Consider the following 23,940-nt stretch of genomic DNA (forward strand, 5'->3'; position numbering starts at 1 on the left):
CCCTATTTCTGATCCAGCTTCCTGCTAATGTTCCCGGGAGGGCAGCAGAGGATGGCCCAACTGCTGCTCCTGCCATGCAATGGGAAACCAGGATGGAACTGGCTCCTTATTTTGGCCTGGCTCAACCCAAGCTGCTGTGGATGTTGGCTTTTTTTTTAAATTTTTGCACAAACCCAAAATACCAGACACAATAAGCGAGCCACACGAGAGGTTTTTATTTCCATGGGGAATGTAGCCGTGGGTAGGGAGAAAGTGAGAGCAGAGACAGACAGAGAAGAGCAGAGCAAAGGATGAGGAGAAAGGAGAGAGGAGAATCTGAGGAAATGTCCCCTGCTAGGAGACAGCCTTGGACCACTTCCACATGGCAGGGTGACCCCGTGAGGGAATGGCCACCCAGGGTGTACAGCACTGGGCTTCTGTACATTTTAGGTCTGGAGGATGGGGGAAGGCAACAGCTCCTCAATTTGCGCATGCTTGTGACCATGGTATGTCATCATGGTGGGTCTTGATCTTGTGCACAGACTCAATATTTGAAACATTTCTTGAGGAGAATGTCTGCTTGACCTCAGCAAAGACAGTACTGGGCCTAGTGAAGCTCTCTTCTGTTGTTGGTGGCTGGAGGGAGGCAGCAAGGAGAGATAGCACTGCAGCTCAGTCTGCTGCTTGACGTTCCAAGGTTACCAGGTGTTCTTGCTTGTGAAGAGTTCTTTTGTCCTCTGGTGCACTCAGCTCCTTCGGGAGTTGCTTTTGCTTGGCCTAACAGTGGGCGTCTGGGGAGCGAATCAGTGGATAGAAGTCCAACCTCTCATATCCCATAATTCTGCTTTTCAGATAAATAGATCTTTTTTTTTTTAAAGAAAGAAATTTCCCATGCTGAATTATTAAGGAGGAGGATTATGTTGTAAAATCCAAGTCAATAAAAGTATTCAAGCAGGTTAAGGTTTGTTATCGATGTATTGGTTTCCAGCACTTGGTCACGGTGGAGCCAAGCCTCAGGCTCTTTCCTCTTTGATGCTGCTGTGAGGAGCAAGAACGAAATTTTCCACAGAGAAGGATTTCCTGAGTTGCTTTGGGACACTGCTCCACTGCTCCTGTCCTTCTTTGTGCCATACTCCAGCTGTTTCCTTCAGCACAATTGGCCACGGGTTCTAAGTTTGGATGTACAGTTTGCTCCCCTGTTTATTTCTGTCTTCCCCAGCAGACTGTGTGTCCCGGGAGAGCAGGGGTCTTGTCCACTATTTTCCCATACTTGCAGCACCGAGCAAAATGTCTACCACACACAGTGGGCCTTCAGATACTCCCATGTCAAATGAATGATCAAATGTATGAAATCTCTCTAGCCTTGTGTTTTATACGTCACTCAGAAAGCCAGGGCATCCAAATGGCCCTTGTGATCTACAGCCCGAGTTTCCCAGCATGCATCAAAACACATACCATCAGCATGTGGAGGGTGCCACTGTCATGACTATGCATCCAGCCCCAGCGCATTCATTTGTCCAGGGCGTCTCTGACTCCTGTCCTGCTCAGACCCTGCCCCTTGGAAACAGCCTTGTGGAGTCCCTGGGATGCTGACTGCCTCTGCAGCACCCTCTTGTCACCCCCTACATTGAGTTCCTGAGTACTTGAGCTTGTGACTGTGCCTTAAGCAACATGGGAAAGGAAACCATCCCTCATGGAACATCTGCTGTGTACAAGCAGCTTTATGTACATGACCCTGACATTCACAGCTGCCCTCTGTGGAGACACAATTAGCCTTTCTACCCAAGAGGGAACATCAGAGAGGTCAATGGTCAAGGTCACACAGGTCCTATTTCCTGAGTTAGGACTGTGTCACTCTGTCATCCTTTGCTGCCTTTCCCAGCCTGAATAAGTGCATCATCTGTATGTATTCACGTGTGTATGTGTATGTAGACATGATGAATAGGGGGGTGTGTGTGTGTGTGTGATTTCCTAGCTCATTGTTCTGCAAATGGTCTTTCTGCTGTCTTGGGACCAAGGTTTGCATACCCCCCACCTGCCCTCCACACACGACAAGACATCAACATCTTTCTTTTATTTATTGTACTGGAAGAGCAGGAAATCACACAGGTCTATGGAGGACTAAGCAAATTTCAAGTAAATTGCTTAACTGGGATGCTTCAAAAGCACACAAGATAACGCCCAGAACAGTCCATACCTTCCCAAACCCCTGTAAGAGCTCCTGGGAATGTGGGAGAAGTGGATTCCCCATCGTACAAAGTATCCAAACCCAAGGCCTCCTCTCCCATCCACCCTGTCTCTTGGGACTCAAGCCTGGGGATGAGTGAACAAGACAGATAAAGACCATGAGAGCCACACACTCAGAGAAACTCAGGGAAAAACAAAGGCCTTAGGCCAAATGGGCAGCTCCACCTGATTCTGGGTTATGGGAATCAAGGGAATTCACTGATCTCGAAAGATCATTTCATTCCTCTTTGTGATTTTTGTTCTGAGAGGAATCCTCCTGGGTGCTGAAGAGGCCCTCTACCTCTCTCTGCTGTTGCTTCTGGATTCCTTTCCCAATGCCCAGTGCAGATGTAGGGCCAGATGGCTTGGATTCTTGGCAGCCAATTCAGATGCTCAAGAACATGGTTGTGCTTAACCTCATCAGCTTGAGTCAGTTCATTTCACCATGGGGGTAGAAGTGGGATACCCATCCATCTAATTAGTTTAATGAGGACGGAGGGAACTGGTCTACATTCTGATTTTGTGGCACAGAACAAATGGCCTTGCCTTGCTCCCTGCCTGCTCATGTGAGCATTCAGATAGAAAACAGCTCTTTACCATGGAAGAAGTGGGTTTTCAAGTCCTTCTTCTGCGAGCAGCTGGGTGCTGTCCAGGGTACCAGCCCAGAAGTCTTGTTCTAAACACTGACAACACAGTTACACCCTCCAAAAGCCCAAACTCTGAGGTCGGGAATGCTGCTCCAACAAAAGAAAGCCCTGCAGTTTTTCACGTAGAAGCAAGATTTCCAAAGTGGATGCACGTGGAGGGCCTTGGAGAGTTGGGATGAGAATGCTAGGATTTCTACTTACACTTGTCTTGTTTTAGTTCTCCTTGTCGGGAGGTTTACGATACACGTGCCTACTATATGCTTTTGTTTGTTCTTTGAGTGGCAGGTGATTAGCCAGATTTAAAGATCAGAGATCTACAGATGGCAGGAACAGGCCACTCTGGGTCCCTAGAGCTGGGAGGGATTACGTGAATGGTGACGGGGGACTGAGTTCCACGGCTGCTGAGGGTGGCAGTTCTAGAATTTAAGGGATATGAGCTAAGCACTACCCCTGTTGTGAAAGAGATAACCTCTATCCTTCCCACTGCTGACCCCGAATGAATATGGCATCCCACCACCCTCCACCAGGTGGAAGGGAGGGAGGTTGGGTTGGGATATATTGTAGGCAATGCTCACACAGCGTGGGGATGGTGTGTACATAGAGGATGGATGAGGACACTCCAATCTGTGATGGTATCAGGGGAAGCTCTGACTCGACTCTGTGCTGGGAAGGTGCTTATGCGTCAAACAGTTCTGCCGAGTAGGCATTTGGATCTTCCTGGGACCGGGTCACCACCTTGAACTGGCGCCGCAGGAAACCTCCATAGCGCTTCTGGTTGTCCCACTTGAGCTTGGGACGGATGCGCCTCAGGAAACCCCCATAGCGTTTGTACAGGTCCTCATGGCCCATCCTCTCCCCCTCCCCGTCGCTCTCCCCAGCCGCCTCAGAGCTCCTCTTGGGGTATTTGCGCAAAAAGCCACCATAGCGTTTGACCTGCACCTTGGGGTCCTCCTCTTGGAAATCAAGGTCATCTGCCTCCACAGCGCCATCGTGTGGCTGTTCATCCCCCATCAGCTCAGATTCCGCCCCCTCCCCAATCCCTCCTGAGAGACGCCGGAGCCTCTCCTCCAGGCTCTTGCTCAGAGCATTTTCCTTGGTTGGGGTGTCAGAGAGGTACTGACTTGTCTCCAGCTCCTGCAGCAAGGGCCCCGTGAGCTTGGCCAGCTCACTGTAGGGCTCTTCCAAAACCACTTTGCTCTCCACATCTTCATTGCCATTGAGCCTGAGAGTAGAAGGGTTGAGAAAGGGGTTGAGAAAGCCCTGGCATCTTTTCCATTCTTCAGAAGGCAGCAGGCCAGCCTGGCACTCCAGGGAGCAGATCTGCAAAAGACCCCAAAGACCACAGCGGTAGCATCACCCCCATCAAACCATCCAACCCATACATATTCCCACCCTGGAGTCCTCTGTCCAATGCCTGAGTAGATCAGAATGGAGCTACATTGCTAAGCATTGGAACACCCATTGATACATCAAGATAGGTGGCTGAAAAAAGACAGGCTTGGAGGGGTGTAAGAGCTCTCCCAAGGCACAAGGTGCCAAAGCCTAGAGTAGAAGGAAGAGCACCTGAGAGCTCACCCTTCCTTTTCCAGGGCAATAGCTACTTATCCCCAACCCCTCCTAGGGCTGCAGAGTGCTGCCTACACTGTATAGAGACGAACAAAGGGAAAGCACACACATGCAGGCGACTCAAGGCCGGGGCTGGGAAGACAATCATTGTCTATTTCCTGGTCCTAGCGGGAGAATCTGTCATGATGATGATAATGACATGATGACACTGATGAGGACCCCAGTGAACTTGAGTCCAGGCAGTCCAGTGCCATGAGGCCCCATGTTTTCCTAGGAGTGCATTTGGGCAGCACCTGGCAGGCACAGTGTGTGCTTCTCAGTAAACAGGGCTAGAATTGTACATTGAGTACTTGGCGTCATGGACTTAGGGAAACAGTCCCATTTTGCAGATAAGGAGACTGAGGCTCAGAGAGGGAGTTCTAGAATCACAGAGCTAGAAAGAGGCAGAATCACCTCACCCTTGATACTTCTACCCTGGCATCACTGGAGAGATAAATGCAGGATTTTGGCTCGGAACTGGACTGAGCGATGCGAGAGATCTGGCTTTGACTCTGCCAGCCCAATCCTGGAAGTTAGGGGTGGTGGATCCAGCCCCTTCTGTGGCAGAGGCTGGATCTCGAGTTCATCCATCAGCCCAGTGCTGAGAGGCTAGAGGTTCATCTAGGACTGCTGTGTGCAGAAGCCAGCAGTTCATAATCGGTGCTCCCTATTGCCAAGCACCCGGCTCCTTGCAAACTGCCTCCTGGCCTGGGTGAGGTCTGGAGGTGATGGGAGCTGGAAGTTGGACAGTGACAGCCCTGGGCTGTCTACTGGGCAGTACAAGCCCTTTAAGGTCTCCAGGCCAGGCACAGCAGCCCAGGCCCATGGCCTCTGCTTCTGAGCTCCCAGAGACGCATCTGGGCATCCAGAAACCTTGCCTCGAAACCTACCAGCGGATTGATGGGTTTGGGCCCATCCTGGGTCTTCACAGCACACAAGGAGCACTGAGACAGGCAGTCTGCTGTGGCTGAAGGGAGCGTGAGGAGGCAGGCAACCAGCACCAGCCATGGCCACGCCATGTTGTCTCGGCTATGCCTGCAGGGGAGAGACAAGGAAGATGATGAAGTTGGCGAGCGCCACTCTGGGACATGTCCTGAGCTTGCACACTCATGCCTCTGACACCTGCCATTGGGACCCCCAGGCATGCGGTTCTCATTCCCACTCTACAGTTGAGAAAATAGAGGCCCAGAGAGGTGATGTGGTCATCCAAGGCCATGGATCGAGAAAGGGAGGTGATGAGTGCTGAGTGCCTGCCTTGCTGATAGGGGCTTTCCTGTGTGCCTACAGTTAGTTCAAGCAACAGCTCCTTGGGAAGGGCTGTGCTCGGTTCATTGACAGCTGGCAAAGTTGAAGCTCAGAGAAGGGGAAGTGGCTGCATATGCCCAGGAAGTGGACAAGCCAGGACTTTGTGGAACTTTCAATTTCATGTCAGCACCCTCTAGGCCAGGAGACCTTTGGTTGCATCCTGTCCTGGCCTCTCTGAGGTTCCTGTCACTTGTCCTCTGCTCTCCAGGCTGACCCCAGGCCAGCCCTTGCTGCTTTGTAGCATCTTTGGAGTGGGTCTTCTCCACTCCAGCACCGCTACTACCCTGGCCGGAACTCCACTTTCCTGCCCTCTCCCTGCTGGCCTCCCTGCCTCCAGCTCCATCTCTGAGCTTCCTGCACACCCCAAAATGCCCTTGTCAGCCTAGCAGCTTTGTGCTGAGATCCACTGAGGAGGGTGGGGTTCAGGCCTACCTCTTCTTCCTAGACATCAGGGACACCTTCAGTCCAATCCCTGCACCCTAATACTTTTGCTCTGCACTCCAATCACAGGCAACTACTACTTGTAGTTCCCCTAAGGAGCACATCAGTCTCTGCTCACCCCCCAGGGCCTTTGCATATGCTGCTCCTTCTGCCAGGAAAGCTCTTCCTCTCCTCTTCTGTCCCCAGTCCGCTGACCTCAGATCTTCACAGGACTCCCTCCTCCTTGCCACTGAGTCGATCAATGGCCCCATTAGCCGAGGTGCTGACCTGAGTCCACTGTGGTTGCCCTCATCCCCCTCAAGTTGCCTGCTATGTTCCTGCCACCATGATCCCAGCCTCCTACCTTCCCATTGACTTGCTGCTGCTGCTTGCTGCTGCTGCTGGCTATGGACCTTCCCTCTCCCCTCCCCATTAAAATGTTAGCTCCTTGGAGACACGGGTCTCACCCCTGCCCCTGTTGCCCATCTTCCATCTGTTGGTTCACTCCCCAAATGGCTGCCATGGCCGGTGATTGGTTGATGCAGAGCCAGGAGCCAGGAACTTCTGGATCTTCCATGTGGGTGCAGAGGCCTAAGGATCTGAGCCATCCTCTGTTGCTTCCCCAAGTCATAAGCAGAGAGTGGGATGGGAGGTAGAATAGCTGGGAATGTGAACTGGTGCCCATATGGAATGCTGGTGTTGCAGGTGGAAGGTTAGTATACTACACAGCTGCACTTGTCCCTGGGGTGACTTTGAGTCATTAACAGCCCAGCCCACTGTGACCTAGAGGCCCTTGGTTTGTGGGTGATACTCAATCCATCATTAGCCTCATGTTATGGAGGAGGAAACAGGTGTTCAGAGAGGCATGGCCAGCCTCCTGAGGCCACACAGAGGTTGAGGTGACAGCTCCAGCCCAGGAGCCTCTCTTGTGGCTCGGCAATGTCCACCATGGAGCATGGAAGCTCAGAGTGGGGAGCTCAGGGAAGGAGACGCCTGTGTGCCCGGGGTCTCAGTCCTGTCTCAACCTTTGCCTACACTACAACAGCTGCCAGGCAGACAAGGGTTCTGGGCAGACACAAAGCAGGTGGCTCATGTTTACTCTGATAGCAGCAATACCTGGGCCAGCCTAAAGTGAGCTCAGTGGGGGGTGGAGTGGACATCGGCAGAGCAGCAAGAATGTCATTGGAGATGCCTGCATCCCATACGGAGAGCAATCCAGGAACTCTGTTCTCACCCAGGTCTCTGTTATTGCACTCCTAGGAAGGCAGCAGGTAAAGGTTCCAGTACGTGAGTCCCTGCCACTCACATGGGACACCCAGATTGAGATCTAGTTTCTGGCTTTAACCTGGCCCAGTTCCAGCTGCTGTGAGCTTGTCTCTCCGTCACACTGCTTTTCAAATGAAATGAAAAAAAGAAAGAACAATTAGCAGTGAATTAACCCACTGCATATAAGGGCCTGCTCTGGTTTTTAACTCTTGCCAGGAGGCCTCCCACACAATTTGGCTGCTATGATACGAGACCCAATGTGAGGTCTCCATCCTGGGCATAGGGTCAGCAATGTTTCCTTTCATCTATCAAACTTGTCTGTAGTAACAATTCCAGGGCCTGGTGCGATAGCTCAACAGCTAACTCCTCACCTTGCAAGCACTGGGATCCCACATGGGTGCCAGTTTGCATCCCAGCTGCTTCCTTTCCCTTCCAGCTTCCTGCTTGTGGCCTGGGAATGTACTAGAGGATGGCCCAAAGCCTTGGGACCCTGCACTTGCCTGGGAGACCTAGAAGAAGCTCCTGGCTCCTGGCTCAGATTGACTCAGCTCCAGCCATTGTGGCCATTTGGGGAGTGAACCAGTGGATGAAAGATCTTTCTGTCTCTCCTTTCCATAAATCCAATCTACCTTCCCAATAAAAATAAATAAATCTTTAAAATCAAAGGAAAAGACAATTTCAGCTGGATCTGGTTATTAGGCACCCATGAAGTTCTGAGTAATCCCGTGCATTAATTCATTGAGACTCACAGAAATTTTATGGTGAGAATACTGTTATCATACTCAATTTACAGATGAAGAAACTGAGTTCAGATGCCAGCTAAACTCAAAACCGAGCAAGTGGTGAAGCTAGAATTTGGGCCCAGGTGCTTTGGGTAAAGAGTCCACCTTCTTGGGGACCAGCACTGCGCCATGGTAGGCTAAGCCTTCTCTGCCTGTGACGCCAGCATCCCATATAGACACCAGTTTGTGTCCCAACTGTTCTACTTCGATCCAGCTCCCTGTTTATGGGCTGGGAAAGCAGCAGAGGATGGCCTAAGTCCTTTGGTCCCTGCACCCATGTGGAACTAGAGGAAGCTCCAGACTAAAGATCAACTTGGTTCTAGCTGTGTTGGCCATTTGGGCCAGATAGAAGATCTTTTTCTCTCGGTCTCTCCTTCTCTCTGTAATTCTGCCTTTCAAATAAAAATGAGAGAAAAAAATTATTTTTTGGATAAAAGTGGATAAACGAGTCCACCCTTTGTAATCCCTGTGCACTATCAGATGTTTATGGTTCACCCCAGCCCCCACCTTGACCCCCCCAGGTGGAAATTCTGCTGTGTACCAGGCTTGGCCGAGTACCCCTTATTCACCAACCCTGAAACAGACACTAGTTCTCAGGAACCTGCTAGGTGCTAGTCAGGCATGGCCACTTCATGCATTCCAATTACAAATCCTGACAGCAGTGCCTGAGATGAGTGCTTTTTTTTTTTTTTTTTAATTAATATTTAGCATTATGTGACAGTTTCATAGGCTTTGGGAATCCCCCTCCCCCTCCCCTCCCCCCTGGCGGATTCCTCCACCTTGATGCAGCATTACAGTTCAAATTCAATCAAGATTCTTTCCTTGCAAACATATATTAAGCATGGAGTCCAGCTACTTATTGTCCAGATGGGTTTTAAACCCATTGTACAAAGGGGTGAGACTGAGGCTGGAAGAGGGAAAGTTGCTGAAACAAGCTCCTATGTGGGCGTAGGCAGTAGTGCTCCTGATTAGCAGCTTCCTCTAGACTAAAGGAGGCATCTAACAGAGACGTGGCCTCCAGGCTTCTTAAGGCGGAGGAGCTTGTCTCCTGGGTCTTTGAGAATAAATGGCTGAGCTATCTTCCAGAAGCCTCGGGGGCATGTTCATCTTTCTGACAGGCAACGCACTGAGGGCTGAACTTAGGGGTCAGGTGGCAGAGGGGGTCCTGTCTGCTCCTGGTGGGTGGTTGGTTTTGGGGTGAGCTGAAGAGGAGATGGACTCAGGCGATCTGGGAGAGGGGAATGTGGGCAGCACACCTGTGCAAGGGCAGTGTCCACCAGGTGACTTCAGCACGGGCTTTGCCTGTGTGGCTGCAGCGGGCTAGAGAAGGTGCCTCATGGGCAGGGCAGGGAGACCCTGGATGAAGTCCTTGCTGTGGTTAGGGAAGCCTGGGGTGGCAGCCACGCCCAGAGGCGGGGGTCCAGCGGGTCTGCTCCACCCACAGCCATGCTCCCAGGAGCTCTGGCGGGGGTGGTGAAATAGGGGATAGATGGACCGAGGGAGAACTGGTTTCTCCATTACATCCTCTCCACAAAGGGAAAGGACCCGTGGGACTTGCAGCCTGCATCATCGCGTGAGGCCACTTCCTGCATGCAGAAACATCCTGCTGGCTCTGTGTGTCTGGTGTCTTGTTGTGTCTCTGGCTGGCCAGTGCCATGGAGGCCTGTTTTAGAGCCAGCTGGATCCTGAAAGCCACACATCTGCCATCTAACCAGAGCGTGCCCGAGATGCCTGCATCTGGGGTTTTTTTTAACCATCCTGTGTGTCCCACCGAGCCAGTGGTCTTCAGCACTGGCTTCTCCAGGCACCAACCCTTACCATTGCATCATAAACCAGGCCTGAATACCTGTTCTGGAGCTTGCACCCAGAGGCCAGGAGGGTTACCTGGTGGGAGGAGCAGCAGGTCACTTGTCCCCTCTTCCTGTCACCTCCAACCCCCACCCTGGCATTCTCCAGGCAAGGACTGAGACCCCTGGGTAGCCTAACCTGGGAGTTTGCCCTTTCCTTGGCTGGGGAAGACCAGGGCTGGCAGGGGGGCAAGGAAGGGGTGGGTCACACGGCCCCCAGTGGTGTCTCTTCCCCAAGCCTTGGTCTTCTGTGTTGTGTGGGCTACAGCACCTGCTGGCTGTGTCTGAGGCTGCCTGAGACACTATCCCCAAGAGGCATAGCATGCAGTATGACCTCTTCTAGCGCCGGGCTCAGGGTTCCTTGTGAGGGAAGGGGTCCTCACGCCATTCCACGGTCTCCTTGCTGATGTCTCTGTGTTGTCGTCAGCTGAGGGTTTGGAGGATACGCAAGCATTTTTATTAAACAACGTCAGCCTGGAATAATAATGGCTGGATTTAACATCGTAATTATCTCTCTGAGCACTTTATCGCATCTGATTATCCCTATTTGATCGAGGAGGAAATGAGAAAAGGTAGAAATGAAGTCACTTGTTTAAGGTCACATCATGAGTCAGGAGGCAACTGCAGGCAAGCTTGGGCCTCCCACACCCAGCCGACCGAAACGCTCATAGAGGAGCCTGTGGTGACAGCTGCCAGCCCAATCCAGGCCCTGGGGGCTTCCAGAGGGACCCCCAGGGCAGGCCAGACTGGTGCAGACCCCCACCATGGTCCCTGAGCATGAGGGTGGCACAGCTGGAATTCTCTGAGTCCCTGGCCTGTTCCACTCAGGGCGCAGCTAAGCTGTGGGGACAAGCTCTTTGTGACACAATTCTTTTAGAGAATTTAGTGGGCTGGGCATCATTAGGTCCATCTTCTAGACGGGGAAAATAGAGATTCTGAGAGGTGACCAGATTGGACCAAGGTCAAGAAATAGGATCCAAACTCCACATGTTGCCTCTACCCCATCCCAGGGGATCAGTGGACATTCTTCCCGACTCCCACTCTCACATTTCTGACAATGAAATCACAGCAGGGGCCTTTGCCCCACTGGAAAACATTTGAGTCCGTATTGGTAGCCCCCCACCCATCCAGGAGCCAGCACAGGGCCTCTGTCTGACTTCAGGGTCATTAGCAAAGGTGGGAGGATGGGGGACTTGGGTTCAGAACTCGAAGCAAAGGCGCCTGTTAGTCCAACACAGATGGAGGCACAGAGCATGGAAGGAGGCCTTCCTGGAGGGCCAGCCACACCCGCTGTGCAGGAGTGAAAGAAGGTCAGCTCCAGCCTTCATGGTCACGGTCACGGTCACAGTCAGGATCCCAAGTGGGATCATTCACTGCCTTGTTAAGAGAATGTTTGTCAGGGGTGGGATATGTTTAGAAGCCCTAGCCCTTTTTCTTTTATCATTTGAAGCAATTAAGGGGAAGGCAAAAGGAGGGCAAACCAGAGAGACAGAGAGAAGAAGAGGCATGGGGGACGTTGGGGGAGGAGTGGAAAGAGGGGAGAGTGAGAGAGAGAGCGCTAGGCTGTGAAAAGGGAGAAAGAAACCAAAAGGACTAGAGGTGGGACTTTCGCTCATACAGAAAGATGTGAGGATGCTTTGAAACGCAGAGAAAGGGGCAGACCACGTAGGAAAAGACAGACAGAGCTGGGGAGAGGAGAGTGTGAAGGATGCAGAAGGAGGAGAGGGAGGGGGGCAGGAGGAGCAGAGGGGGTAATAGGCAGAAAGGCAACAGTTTCGCCCCCATCCCCTCTGGCTCCTTTCTGGTCCTGCCCTTTGCTGCCAATGACCCTTGGGTGGGAGACCTTGTAATAACTTCCCAGCAAGCCCTGGTCAGGATAACTGGGAAAGGACAGGGACCAAAAGGCAGGGCAAGCCGCTGTGTGGCCTAATGGCCCCTGTGACTGCCTGCAATTGACAGCCAACCACTCTGGCCAATGGGACAGACTGGGCTCAATCCTGGGGTCTCCAGCCAAGTCCACTGCCTGCCGGCCACAGGGGCCAGCTCTGTGCCAGTGAAACTGCCTTGTCATGTTGCCAGGCCCCGTGAGGTTGGCTAGCCATGCACAGATCCAGGCAAGTGCATATGGTGAGAGGAGTCAGCTGGCTTGCTATGCTGCCCAGACCTACACAGGAGTCAGAGCAGCAGCCATTGATCTCGCTTACAGTGATGGAAGAGATCTAATCAGTGTGCAATTGTGCGAGGATGACCCAAGGGGTGGCTGTGGGAGGGGGAGGGGATCGATCAAGCAGAAATTTCATGGTTCCAGAGCAGCCTTGACCATCTATCAGTGTCTCCCACTGGGAAGGAAGAGCTGTGCCAGGCCCACGGCTGAGAATAGGAGATACTCAGCTGTATTTCCCCGACACATGCACCTCCCCATGACCGAGGACGTGGTAAGAGATGGGATCTATTATGAAAACAGTGACAACTTGGATAGTGGTGTGAGCATTTACAGAGACGCATTTATCACCAAGTGTATTGTGGCATCCATTGGAGCTTTGTAATAACTTCTACAGGACACAAGGTAAAGGCTCAGAGAGGGGCAACTGCTGTCCTAAAATCACACAGTCCGTGAGCAGTACGGTCTCAGACTGGACCCTAGCACTGTGTGAGGTGTCATGAGTCACACATTCAGGTGATATCTGGAAAATTCCTGGCTTCTTAAGTCCAGCTGCCCCACCCCTGCCATGATGGCGAATTCTCAAACCACAGCCCTTTGCCTGCTCCCTGCAGGGGAGTCAGGGCGGCCACCACTTCTGGATGGGCTGCCTGGGGAGGCTTACGTAGTTCTCCCATCACCCATCACATCCCCCCAGAAACGCACACCTCCTCCAGGCAGTGTAACTCAGTGGGCAGGCTTGAGCTGTTCTAAAAGCCCCTCCCACCCCAGACCCCCACACTTGTGACAGATTCCAGGACAAGTAGCATGCACACATAGCACAAAAAGCAAGATGTGGGGGCACTGGGGAAAGGAAAGGAAGGGAGGTGGCAGGTGCGAAGAGGGGCTGGAGTGGGGGTAGGAGCTGGGAGTGAGAACCGGCATCCTGAAGCTGATGCTCACAGGTTGTCAAATGAGAGACAAGCTTTGTCTATTTCACCAGCCCTTGCAAGAGGGATGATAATGAAGACTTTCAGTCCGTGGGAGGGGAATTGAAATCAGATCCAATAACCTAAAGAGCTTGTCTCCCCAGGGATGCTTGGAGGCTTAATTAAGGAATGTTTGTAAAGCCGGAGAGATTCTCGGAAAGACACCCAGGAACAAGGAAGAGGCAGCCGAATTCCCTACTCAGCCTTGAAGTTGTCCGCAGGCTCCCTGACGGCGGCTGGCCAGCTTTTCCTGAGAGCCAAACTTTGGCACTTTCTTTGAATGCGGCAAGCATCTTTCGCCAATGAGCACTTGATGCTGCCCAGCTGAGCCTGTTCCCTGCCTGGATTAACTGCCTGTAGTTGTAATGTGCAGGATAGCAACAAGTCCCTACAGCTGTAGCCATCTGGGCAGTGAACCAGGGCATGGAAGATCTCTCCTCTTTTCCAGTCATAAAAATAAATAGATAAATAGAACTTAAAATCAATAAGAAAAATTCCACCAACCTGGGTCTGCTGTCATGTTGTCACTCTCTGTCCCTGCCCCTCCCAGGAAAACAAACCCAAAGTTTGTTCAGTGTCAAATGACATCCAAAGAAGCCTAGCACGCCAGCGTCCTGTCGGCAGTGAAGTGGGGACCCGAAAGGTGGAAAAGGTTAAGCCTGGATGTGTGTTGGTATCCACCATGCCAGGTAAATGCTACAGCCCTGAGTCTCATTAGTGTTGCCAGATCCTTGTTCATGTCCAGTGTGAAGTGCTGACCTTTAAAATCACCCGACCAGTTAAACCTCTCCCTTTGTTCTCCCATTGGGTCCCATTCTCCATCCTCTCCGACATCCCTCCCTCTGAGAGGGCATGGGAGCTGCCATTTGGGCAACTGCAAGAGGAGGAGACCCCGGGGTCAAAAGCCAAGGGTTGTTCTCCTACAAGGCAGCTACTACCTGTTCCAGCTGGGACTGTGGCAAAACAGAGATAGAAGGGGAGAGAGAGAGAGAGAGAGAGAGAGAGAGAGAGAAAGAGAGAGAAAGAAAGAAAGAAAGAAAGAGAGAGAGAGAGAGAGAGAGAGAAAGAAAGAAAGAAAGAAAGAAAGAAAGAAAGAAAGAAAGAAAGAAAGAAAGAAAGAAAGAAAGAAAGAGAAAGAAACAGGCTTGCTGGTCTGGTTTTGTAAGCCAATTTCAGAACTAGAACTCGCTTGGCCAGGTAACCGGAATCAAACTTGAACGCCCCTAGCCCAAGCTCCCACCAGCTCTGAGTGTAAGGGACCCAGCAAAACAACAGCCCAAAAAACCCCCACAAACAAACAAACACCCCACAAATCAAGCTAAGAGGAAGCGGCCCAGTGCCCCTCTGCATCTTACCTATCTCCCAGCTTCTTCGCTGGACAGCTCCTGGCTGAGAGTAGGTTGAAGAGGGCAGCAGGTGGCTGGTCCAAGACTCAGGAGCCGCCTGGACTCTGGCTCAGAAGGAGAGTGTGAAGAGGCAGCGGTGAGCACTGTCACAGCCCCTTGCAATGGCAGTCCTGGTGCCTCGGCCCCTTTTTATGGGCTGGAGCCTCCCCCTGTCGCTCAGCCCTTGCTGAGCGCAGGCTGCTCGGAGCCAATGGGGAAGTGGCTGGGAGCAGGCAGAGCTCAGACCCCCAGGCCCTCCGACTCCAACTCCCTGGGCCCGACACAATAGGCTCCTGTTCGTGACGGGGATGTGGAGGAGGGAGGCAGCCGTGCTGGGGCTGGGGGTGGATTCTGGGTGTCGTGTGCTGTTTGTCACTTGAAATCCGGCCACTTCAGTGCTCAGTGCGTTTCCAGGGGAGTGTCACCAGAGAGGAGACAGAGTCGGGGGTGGGAAAACAGAGACGGTGAGAGTTGGAGGAAGGCCGAGAGACAGTCAGGGAGAGGGTCTCACAGAGTCAGGCAGACCCAGAGACATTAGAGAGCTGGAGAGCCCGAGACTGCGAAACAGAGGAAGGTAATGGCAGCGACAGGCAGTGTCGGAGTGACACCCACGGTGAGGAAGGGAGAAAGAGGCAGCAAAGCAGAGGGTCAGGGCTGGATCACATGGAGGGCCGTGAAGAAACAAGAGACAAAGAGAGACAAGGAGAAACCAAGGAAGAAAGCACGCGACGTGCAATCAGACAAGGGGACTGACATAAGCCGAATCACTTGTGGCAACTCTGTGCTGGCTGGCACACGTGTGCGCTGGCATGCATGTGTATATATGCTTGCCTGCAAGTGACAGTCGGCTCTGCCACATGCCTGAGCCTGTGCCAGGCATACCAACCCTCTCCCCACAGCCAGGCACTCCAGGCTCATCCTCTCTGGCAGCACAACGCAAAACGAATGTCACAAGATTCCCCCTCAAAATATGGGCTGCCAGGTGCCTTTCTAGCTACAGGCAGAGGGCAAACCACCTCATGGATAGCCTGCCCGTGCCAGCAGCAGCTTTCGCTGCCCTCTTCTCAGCCGGTGCTGCTTTCCAGAACATGGAGCACCCCTGAGCCTGGGTCAGACTGGGCTTATGGCCTTGGCCAAAGCATGTAGACAGGCGGGTCTTCAAGTTATTCCCTCATGCCCCTCCTCTGGGCAGGAAGCCTTGAAGCTGCCCACACTGAGAGTTGGGATTCAGTCACCTCCTGCTCTGGGACCCAGGCTCTCCACCTGCATGAGATAGAGGAGTTTGGTTCCCAGCTCCATCACTAACCAGCACTGAGATCTTAGCCAGGTTGTAGACTCCAGCTTCAGTTTGCCACTTCGTAACAATATCCAGCTCACCAGGTGCTTGTGAGGTTGAGCCAAGGATATGGGCAATGCAGGCCCAGAAGCTGATCACATCAGCCCAGCTGTGGTGCACTGTGGTCTTCTGGGACCTCACCTCCACCTGCACCTGCTCATCACATAAGGAGGACAACAGGAGTGGCTATCACCTGAATACCTGCTGCTTTTGCAGGTCCATCTACCACATCTTCATTGAGGCTGACTTGCAGCGTGGCTGTGCCAGACTGATGATGCACATGTCTGGGCATCTTCCGAGGGCCCCAGTGTCTGAAGACCAGGTCCAGGATCCCGAGGGCTGGGCTGTCTCTTCAGATGGCCCCCAGAAGATGGCCAGCAGAATGTAAGCAGAATCCATTGGCTGTAAAGCTGGGAGGTGGGGGTCCCCCATGCCACCCTTGCCTTATGTTCTCATCCTTCTCCCCCTAACCGTCCCCTTTGCTAGCTCTTGGCAATGACCTTGGAATAGACAAAGACTCTGGGAGGTGAGCACAATGGCTCCTGTGGCTGGCAGTAGGCTCCTCTAGAAGGACAAAGAAGCAGGGTTGGACTGTTGGGCTGTTGTGGCCCGTGAAGAAAGCCAGCCAGGGAGACGCGTTCCTGGAAAATCTGCTTTCAGTCCTTACCTGCAGAGTTCATTGTCCACCTCAACAGCAAACAGCCCACACATCTACCTTTCCACCTCCTTCTGCAGATCCTGCGTGCACACATACACACATACATGTTCACATGCTGTTGCACACAAGCATCTTCACACATGAAGATGTGCCAAGTGTCCTTCCCCTTGGTTTGGAGACCTTGACGTGAAGCTCACCTCTCTCCCCAACTCAGGGATGCTCAGGGTCACGGTACAGGCCCTGGGCAGCAGTGCTGGAGGGTGGGGATATGAGAGCAGGGAACTATGGCTGGGCCATGCTCCTGTATGTTCAGTGTGTGACAACTGATGGGTCCCTCACCTCACTGAGCGCCTGAGTCATCTTTGGAAGACAGGAGGCCAGGATGAACTTACGCAGGTGTCACGACTAATTCTAGCACTCTCTCGCCTGCTTCCTTCCCTGCCTTTGCTCGGGGCATGATGAGTCTCCAAGCTGGATCCAGAAGTGTGAGGAAGGCAAGACACACACAGCCCCCAAGTCATGTGCTTAGGAGGGATTCCAGAAGAACACTGCTGGAAATGGAAAGGTGAAAATGACAAACCTATCATCTCGAGGCTTCCTCCACAGCCTCTTGCATCTGTCAATCACTCTGCAACTGGGCATGACTCCTGTCCTACCTCACGAGTAAGTAAATGGAGACTGGCAGAAGCAAAGTCGCTCACATGACCCTGTGGCTAGAAAGTGGCAGAGCACAGTTCAAAGCTAGGGCCACCTGATTCACAGTCTGAATCCATATTCCTGCTCAGCTTCTCTACATCCAGCTTCTGTCTCATGCGCAGAGGTCTATGCCTGCTTCCACACACCTGTGCACTGGCAAGGATGTTATCAGTAACCTGGATTGCTCAGGAGGACCTAGGTGGAATTTGGTCCCCACCTTCTGGTCAGTGTCAAGCCTCCTGGGTTAGGCCACAGTATGTCCATAGTAGACATGCAAGGAGCCCCCATAGGGAGGAGTGGGAGCAAGCAGATTAGCAGACACTCAGGGCTCCAGTCAGGCCTATGATCGGCTGCTACAGGTAGGGTCACAAGCTTGGCTCCATCTGCCTACTTTCCTCCCCTTTCATCCTTCCATCCCTCCATCCCTCCATCCCTCCTTCCCTTTCAACTGAAACCTTGTAGCCCATGCAAGGCCCTGGCATGGCATGGCATGTGCCATGCACAATGTTTTGCCGTCTTGGTGTTCATGGTCCAGGCTGGGGGCAGATGCAAGAGCAGTCCCATCCAGTGGCAGGGTGAGTCCCAAGCTAGAAACACCATGAGCTCAAGAAGAGGGCTTCACACGTGCACTGCCAGGGCTGGGGACAGGCCGGAGGTGGGGCAGCTGAAGACTGACCACAGTGCAGCTGTCTAGGCAAAGGGAAGGGTGGGGCCTTCAGCACAACCAGGGCAAAGGCTGGAAGCCAGAAGAGTAGACTCCTGTTCTCTTGCCCACGCAGCCTGTCATGCACATTGTGTCTGGCTCAGGACTGAAGGTGGCCTGCAGATTCTCCTCTGGAGGCCAGGACCTGACTCCTGCTGGCACCCTTACCTCACTGCCCACCCCATTCAGTCCTCAGCAGCCAGAGGAACTCTTCTGGTACAGTGGCTGACACTCCTCTCTCTCCCCACATCCCATAGGAGTAATGGTCCAATCCTGTCTTCTCCACTTCTGATCCAGCTCCCTGCTAATGCACCTGGGAAAGCAGCAGATGGTGTCCCAAGTGCTTGGGTCCCTGTACTCATGTAGGAGACCCAGATGGAGTTTCAGACTCTTGTCTGTGATCTGGCCCAGCCATGACCATTGTGGACATTTGGGGAAAGAACCAGCAGCTAGATCTCTCTCTCTTCCTCTATCTAACCCTTTGTTTCCCTCTTTGTTTCTACTCTGCCTTCCAAATAAATACATACATTTTTAAAAGATGTTTATTTTATTTGAGAGACAGTTCACTGGTTCAATCTCCAGGCATTCACAATAGCCAGCTGGGCCACACCAAAGCCAGGAGTTCAGAATTCAGAATTCAATCTGGTCTCCCATGTATGTGACAGGGACCCAAGCACTAGAGTCACTATTGGTTAGTTCCCAAGGTATACCTTAGCAGGGACAAGGTCAGGACTTGGACCAGAAACTCTGATGTGGGATGTGGGTGTCCCAGGCTATGTCTGAGGCCACATTCATACCCACATCTGGGGGAAGAGTCATGAGCTGCAGGAAAGTTGTCCACCCTGACGCTGAGTCTGGACTAATCTGAGCTTTCAGATTGGCTGCCTCCCTTAAACCGAGTGAGTCAGGCACAGACCTACTTCCATCCTGGGTTTGCAGAGAAGTTTGGTTTCCCAGGCAGAAAGAAGCCTGTTTTGCTGGGAGATACAGCAGTGGGAATACAGGGCAGTGGGGTGGCTGGATCCAGTTGTGTTCTCCCCGCCAAGAGCTTTGGGGGCCAACAGCTGAGCTGATGAGCTGAAACTGTAGAGAACATTGCAATCCCACTGAGCAAAATTTCCCCTTCACACCTCTTCTGCCTCAGCTGGCAACCCAGCTGCATTGCCATGGCTAATAGTTGTTGGCCGTCTATTTGCAAGAGGGAAGGACTCTGCTGGGTCCTCTGTCTGCCAGCTCACTTAATCCTCATGGCAAACAAGGAAGTAACTGTATTTTGTTGCCTTCATCCCTCAGAGGAGGAAACTGAACTTTGGAGAGGCAACACCTTTTATGGTCCACTTTTAGTTAACCTTAATCAAAATTCCTGAGAGGAGTTTCTTTGGGGAAGAAAAAGGTAGATTTCACCTCACAGTTGGAGGTTCTGGGATCAGGTGGGTGCATAGCTCTGTCTGGTGGAGGTTGAGTATGGCAGGTGCAGCAGGAGCCATCACTGGGTGAGTCAAGTAGCCTAAGAGAGCACCTAGGTCGAGCTTGAACTGAAGCAGTCAAACCTCCCCTGAGAATCAACTTCCAGGAGCCCAAGGACCTACCATTGGCCCCACTGCTCAGTGGCCGTCATCAGATCAAGTCTCTACCCTTAATCAACTGATCATTGACATGAAGATATTAGAGTTTAATCTGTTGCATGCGTCTGGGGAGATAAACCCTATTCATCTTATAACATGACTTGCCTAAGGTGACGCCACTTATAGACAGAATAGATTCCAAGTCAATCTGACTTTGAAAGCCTAGGCTTTGAGCTACCACCTCACAGGGACAGGTGGAAACCCAAGAGCTGCATGCTCAACTATCGCCTGGGTCATCCTGAGCCAAGCATAATGCAAGAACAGGGCTGTGTGATCTTCCATAGCCTTTCAGTAATGCTGTGAGGTGGGCATGCTGGTGGGCATAGTGGGCTTCCTTTTACAGATCAAGAAATCGAGGCTCTGGGAGGTGAAATGACTTCCCAGGGAGCATGGCAGGTCGGTGGTAGGGACAAGACTGACCGCAAGCCCCTTTCTGTTATGTCTTATCCACCCATGATGCTCTACTGTCCACAGACATCCAGAAGCAAGCACTGATCTAGAATATCAGCAGCACATGGTCAGGAGGAGGGACAGCTGTTTTCTGAGCACATTCTGTGTTCTGGGTCCTGCACTACAGGTCTCGTATTCAAGACCAAACATCTGGAACACACTCTTGACCTCCTCCACCAATCAACCAGGAAAGCAGGTGTGGCATTGGATGCACAGTCAGATGTCTTCAGTCATGCCCTGTTCCTGCCCATATATCATATAGGGAGATCTCCAATTACTGCGGTCTAATCACAGCAACAACACATCAGGTGTCTGTTAGCTGCTCGGTCAATCTGTTAAATTGTCTCATGGATCTTCCCAACTACATTTGAATACTGAGAGCATCATTAGCTCCCTGTTGCAGATGAGAAAGATGAGAAAACCAAGCTCAGAGCAGTGAATTTGCTCACCTGGGACTGCATAGACAGAAAATAGTGAAGATGGGACAGAAACCCCATGCTACCTTCCTCAATAGGACAGTTTCCACTCACAGGACTGCCTCTCACTAGCCAGCAGCCTGGGTACCTGTAAGATGCCAGATCCATGGGCATGGCACAGTAGCCTAGTGGCTAAAGTCCTTTCCTTGCCATGCACTGGGATCCCATATGGGTACCGGTTCTAAACCCAGCAGCCCTGCTTCCCATCCATCTCCCTGCTTGTGGTCTGGGAAAGCAGTTGAGGACGGCCCAAAGCCTTGGGACCCTGCACCTGCATGGGAGACCCAGAAGAAGCTCCAGGCTCCTGGCTTTGAATCAGCTCAGCTTCTGACCATTGCAACATCCACTTGGGAAGTGAATCAGTGGATGGAAGATCTTTCTTTCTATCTCTCCTTCTCTCTGTATATATGATTTACAACAAAAATAAATAAATCTTTAAAAAAAAAGATGTTATATCCAACCAGGGATCTCACATCTTCGATCCAAGTGAGACCCTTGATCCAAGAGCTGCCTCTCCTCTTTCATGAGCCCCAGAAGGCCCATCTCTCCTCGTAATAGCCCCTAATACAAAGTGAGTTTCTTTTTGCCAAAGGGAAAGATGAAATTGTTTTTTTCTCAGTCCATAAATCTTACAGTTTCTCCTAACTCCCATTGAGCTGACAAATTGTGGCCTTTCCTGGAATTATTTTACAAAACATTCCCAGAGCTCCTAAGTATGGCCCGGTTCTCAGCTGAGCTTATCTGGTTCCTGCCTCTGGGGATCACAGTCTGAAGAGCAAGATGGGCAGTAATAGTGAACTTGAGCACCACATGGAAAGGCCTGAGAGGTGAGCAGCTGTGGGATCATGGGGAAGAGGAACTTGAGCCAGTCTGGGGGACCTGAGATCATCCTGGAGCTGCAGACTAAGGCTGGGTTTTGAAAGCTGAGTAGTTTTCCATGGTGATGACTCAGAAGGAAGGAACCACCCTAAGCTTTCTGAAGCGGAGAAGAAAGGCTCTAACACGAGGGATTAAGAATTTTAAAAGGTTCTTGGGAAGGAGGGGCTCCTGCAAGAGTGGGCTGGGCCTCCAGGAATGACCCCACCTCACTCCCAGAGCACTACTCAAATGATCAGCCATCAATCAGAAAGTGGCAAGCAAGAAGTCACTCCAGCAGAGAGCGAGCTCTTGAACTCACTGGCTCCAAGGGTCTGGAAGCTGGGACTTGGATGCTGCTGTACCATGCGCACAACAGCCTCTCCAACCTCGTGGAGGAGGCTGTTGGTTTTTGAGGTGCCACCATGGGAACCTACAGGCCCACTGAAGAAAGAGCCAGGGCATAGAAGAGCACCTTCATTCAAGTTCCAATATCTCAACCTCACACAAGTCCAGCTCACTGATAGGACTTAACCTGCACCCAGTGAACTAGCCATAAGGGAGTCTGCGAAAAGTCACCTGCAGCTCCAATCTCTGCAATACAGGAATATGGGAAGAGGAGATGGGAAAGGTGCTGAGGGCTGGGCAGGCATAGGGAAGGAAAGCAACACGTGTCCTAGGCCTGGTGGCCATGTGACTCAGGTTCCCCCATTTGCTTCCCTACAGGGGTCCTTTCTTAGGCCAACATTCCCTAGATGGTAGGGACAGAACACCCTGACCTGTGGTCTACAGGGTCAGAGTGGGAAGAACCAAGAGACCAAATTCCCATTTTAGTGATGAGGAAATTGAGGCACACAGAGGAGAGCTGCCATGGCAAGGCCACCATTCTTCCTATAGCATCGCACCTGCTCTGCTTTCCTGAGCCCAGCCTTTTTACATACTAGAGTGTGGAGTGATGGGAAAGTCAATGTTCGAGCGTCAGATAGACCTGAGTTCTCTTCCTGGTTCCACTCCTCCTAACTAACCTTGGGCAGGGAGTTTTACCTCCCTGAGCTGCAGCTGGGAAATGGTTACAGGTGGCACGGAGCTGGGATGAGACTGTCAGAAAAGGTATATAACAAGGCACACAGCAGGTACTCTCCAAATGGGAGCTGGTATGAATAGCTCTACAATACCATTGTTAATTCATAAGCTATACTTGTTACTAATCATAGTTAATGATCCCTTAATTCACGATGAAAAAATTTAAAGGTTTTTATACATAATTTAATCTATGCTTCTTTTCCGTCTCCTACATTGTTAGCAGCATTAAAAGACCTGCCTGGAACTGCTTCCGTCATCATAGCCCACCTACACTTGTCAACTTCCAGCTACACACCTAGAACTCATCCTTCATAAATGCCCTTGAAGCTGCATACCCAGATACTCATAGGTACCCACTGACCCATGTGTACAGACAGACTCCAAACACACACACACACACAGTCACACAAGCACACCATGATTGCCTCCATAGACCCTTCCTAGTTCCCTGAGACTCCCTCACAAACTATAGAAACACAACTACACTCACTCACTTACAGACATGTCCTTGCCCCCACACTCTCTGGCAGGCACATCTCTCCCTGTCAGTGTAGTGACAGCTGGGGATGATGAGAAGTTGGAAGTCCTGTGCCGGGCTCCCCTTTAGATGAGTGAGCACTAACAGCTTAGGACTGCTTGGAGCCCTAGGTGAAGGCTAAAAGCCTTTTTCAGTCTAAAGCTGAGCCTTCAGCCTGGGCCTTGCCTTTGATAAGATAATTAATTTTCCATTATAGCTTCTCCCTCTCTGAATCATCCTTACATGTCCCCAGAATAACAGCATTTAAGGAGGGAGCTTTCTGAATACCCAAATCCCTACAGAAAGTTTCACCTTCCTGGGTAAAGCACTTATGTGCTAGGGAGTGGAAGAGGGGAGGGTGCATGGAGCACCATGGTTTCCACCATTTAGAAATGCAAGTGGGAGGGGACAGCAGGCAACTGCACAGTGCAGATCCTGATTTAAACGAAATCCCCACGGGGTTACTTGACAGCATTAAGAATCACTTTGTGCCCTAAGTGGGGAGCGGGTGTCAGGAGCAGATTTTCTCCTTTCTTCTGCTTTATGGCAGATAGAGCCAATGTAGTATCATGGAAATATCTTGGGGTTTGATATCTGAAATATCTGGGTTTAGGCCAAATTTGTCATTCTGTACTGTGTATAACCAGCCAAGTCACTCATCCACCTGAGTCTTGGTGTCCTCCTCAACAGAATACAGTGACAAATAGCAAGGAATGGCTAGAGGGTTAAGCTGCCTGTTCCTTCTCTTTCTAGCTGTGTGATCTTTGCCAAGTAACCCTCTCTGGGTGTCAATGTTCTTATGTGCTAAATGAGAAGAATAATGTCACTTCCCTTCTAGGGTTGTTACAAGTATGAGATTGATATACACAGAATGCTATGAATGGTTCCTAGTACATGCTGAATGCTCGGCAAATGCTAGCTGGGGCAGGTGTTTGGGGGCACTGGTTGAC

At 51.6% G+C, this 23,940-nt stretch overlaps 1 protein-coding gene across 1 annotated transcript; it reads right to left on the reverse strand.

The window, feature by feature from the left end:
• Nucleotides 1-3,231: 3,231 nt before the first annotated feature.
• On the reverse strand, nt 3,232-5,512 carry PDYN (prodynorphin). The gene is made up of 2 exons (XM_004585682.2): nt 5,348-5,512; nt 3,232-4,172 (listed from the first exon to the last, which is right to left on the reverse strand). Exons 1-2 carry the CDS (start codon nt 5,474-5,476, stop codon nt 3,528-3,530), a joined length of 774 nt encoding a protein of 257 aa, XP_004585739.2. The 5' UTR covers nt 5,477-5,512; the 3' UTR covers nt 3,232-3,527.
• Nucleotides 5,513-23,940: the final 18,428 nt, after the last annotated feature.

Source organism: Ochotona princeps, chromosome 22 (genome assembly GCF_030435755.1).
Source record: "Ochotona princeps isolate mOchPri1 chromosome 22, mOchPri1.hap1, whole genome shotgun sequence".
Taxonomy (NCBI): domain Eukaryota; kingdom Metazoa; phylum Chordata; class Mammalia; order Lagomorpha; family Ochotonidae; genus Ochotona; species Ochotona princeps.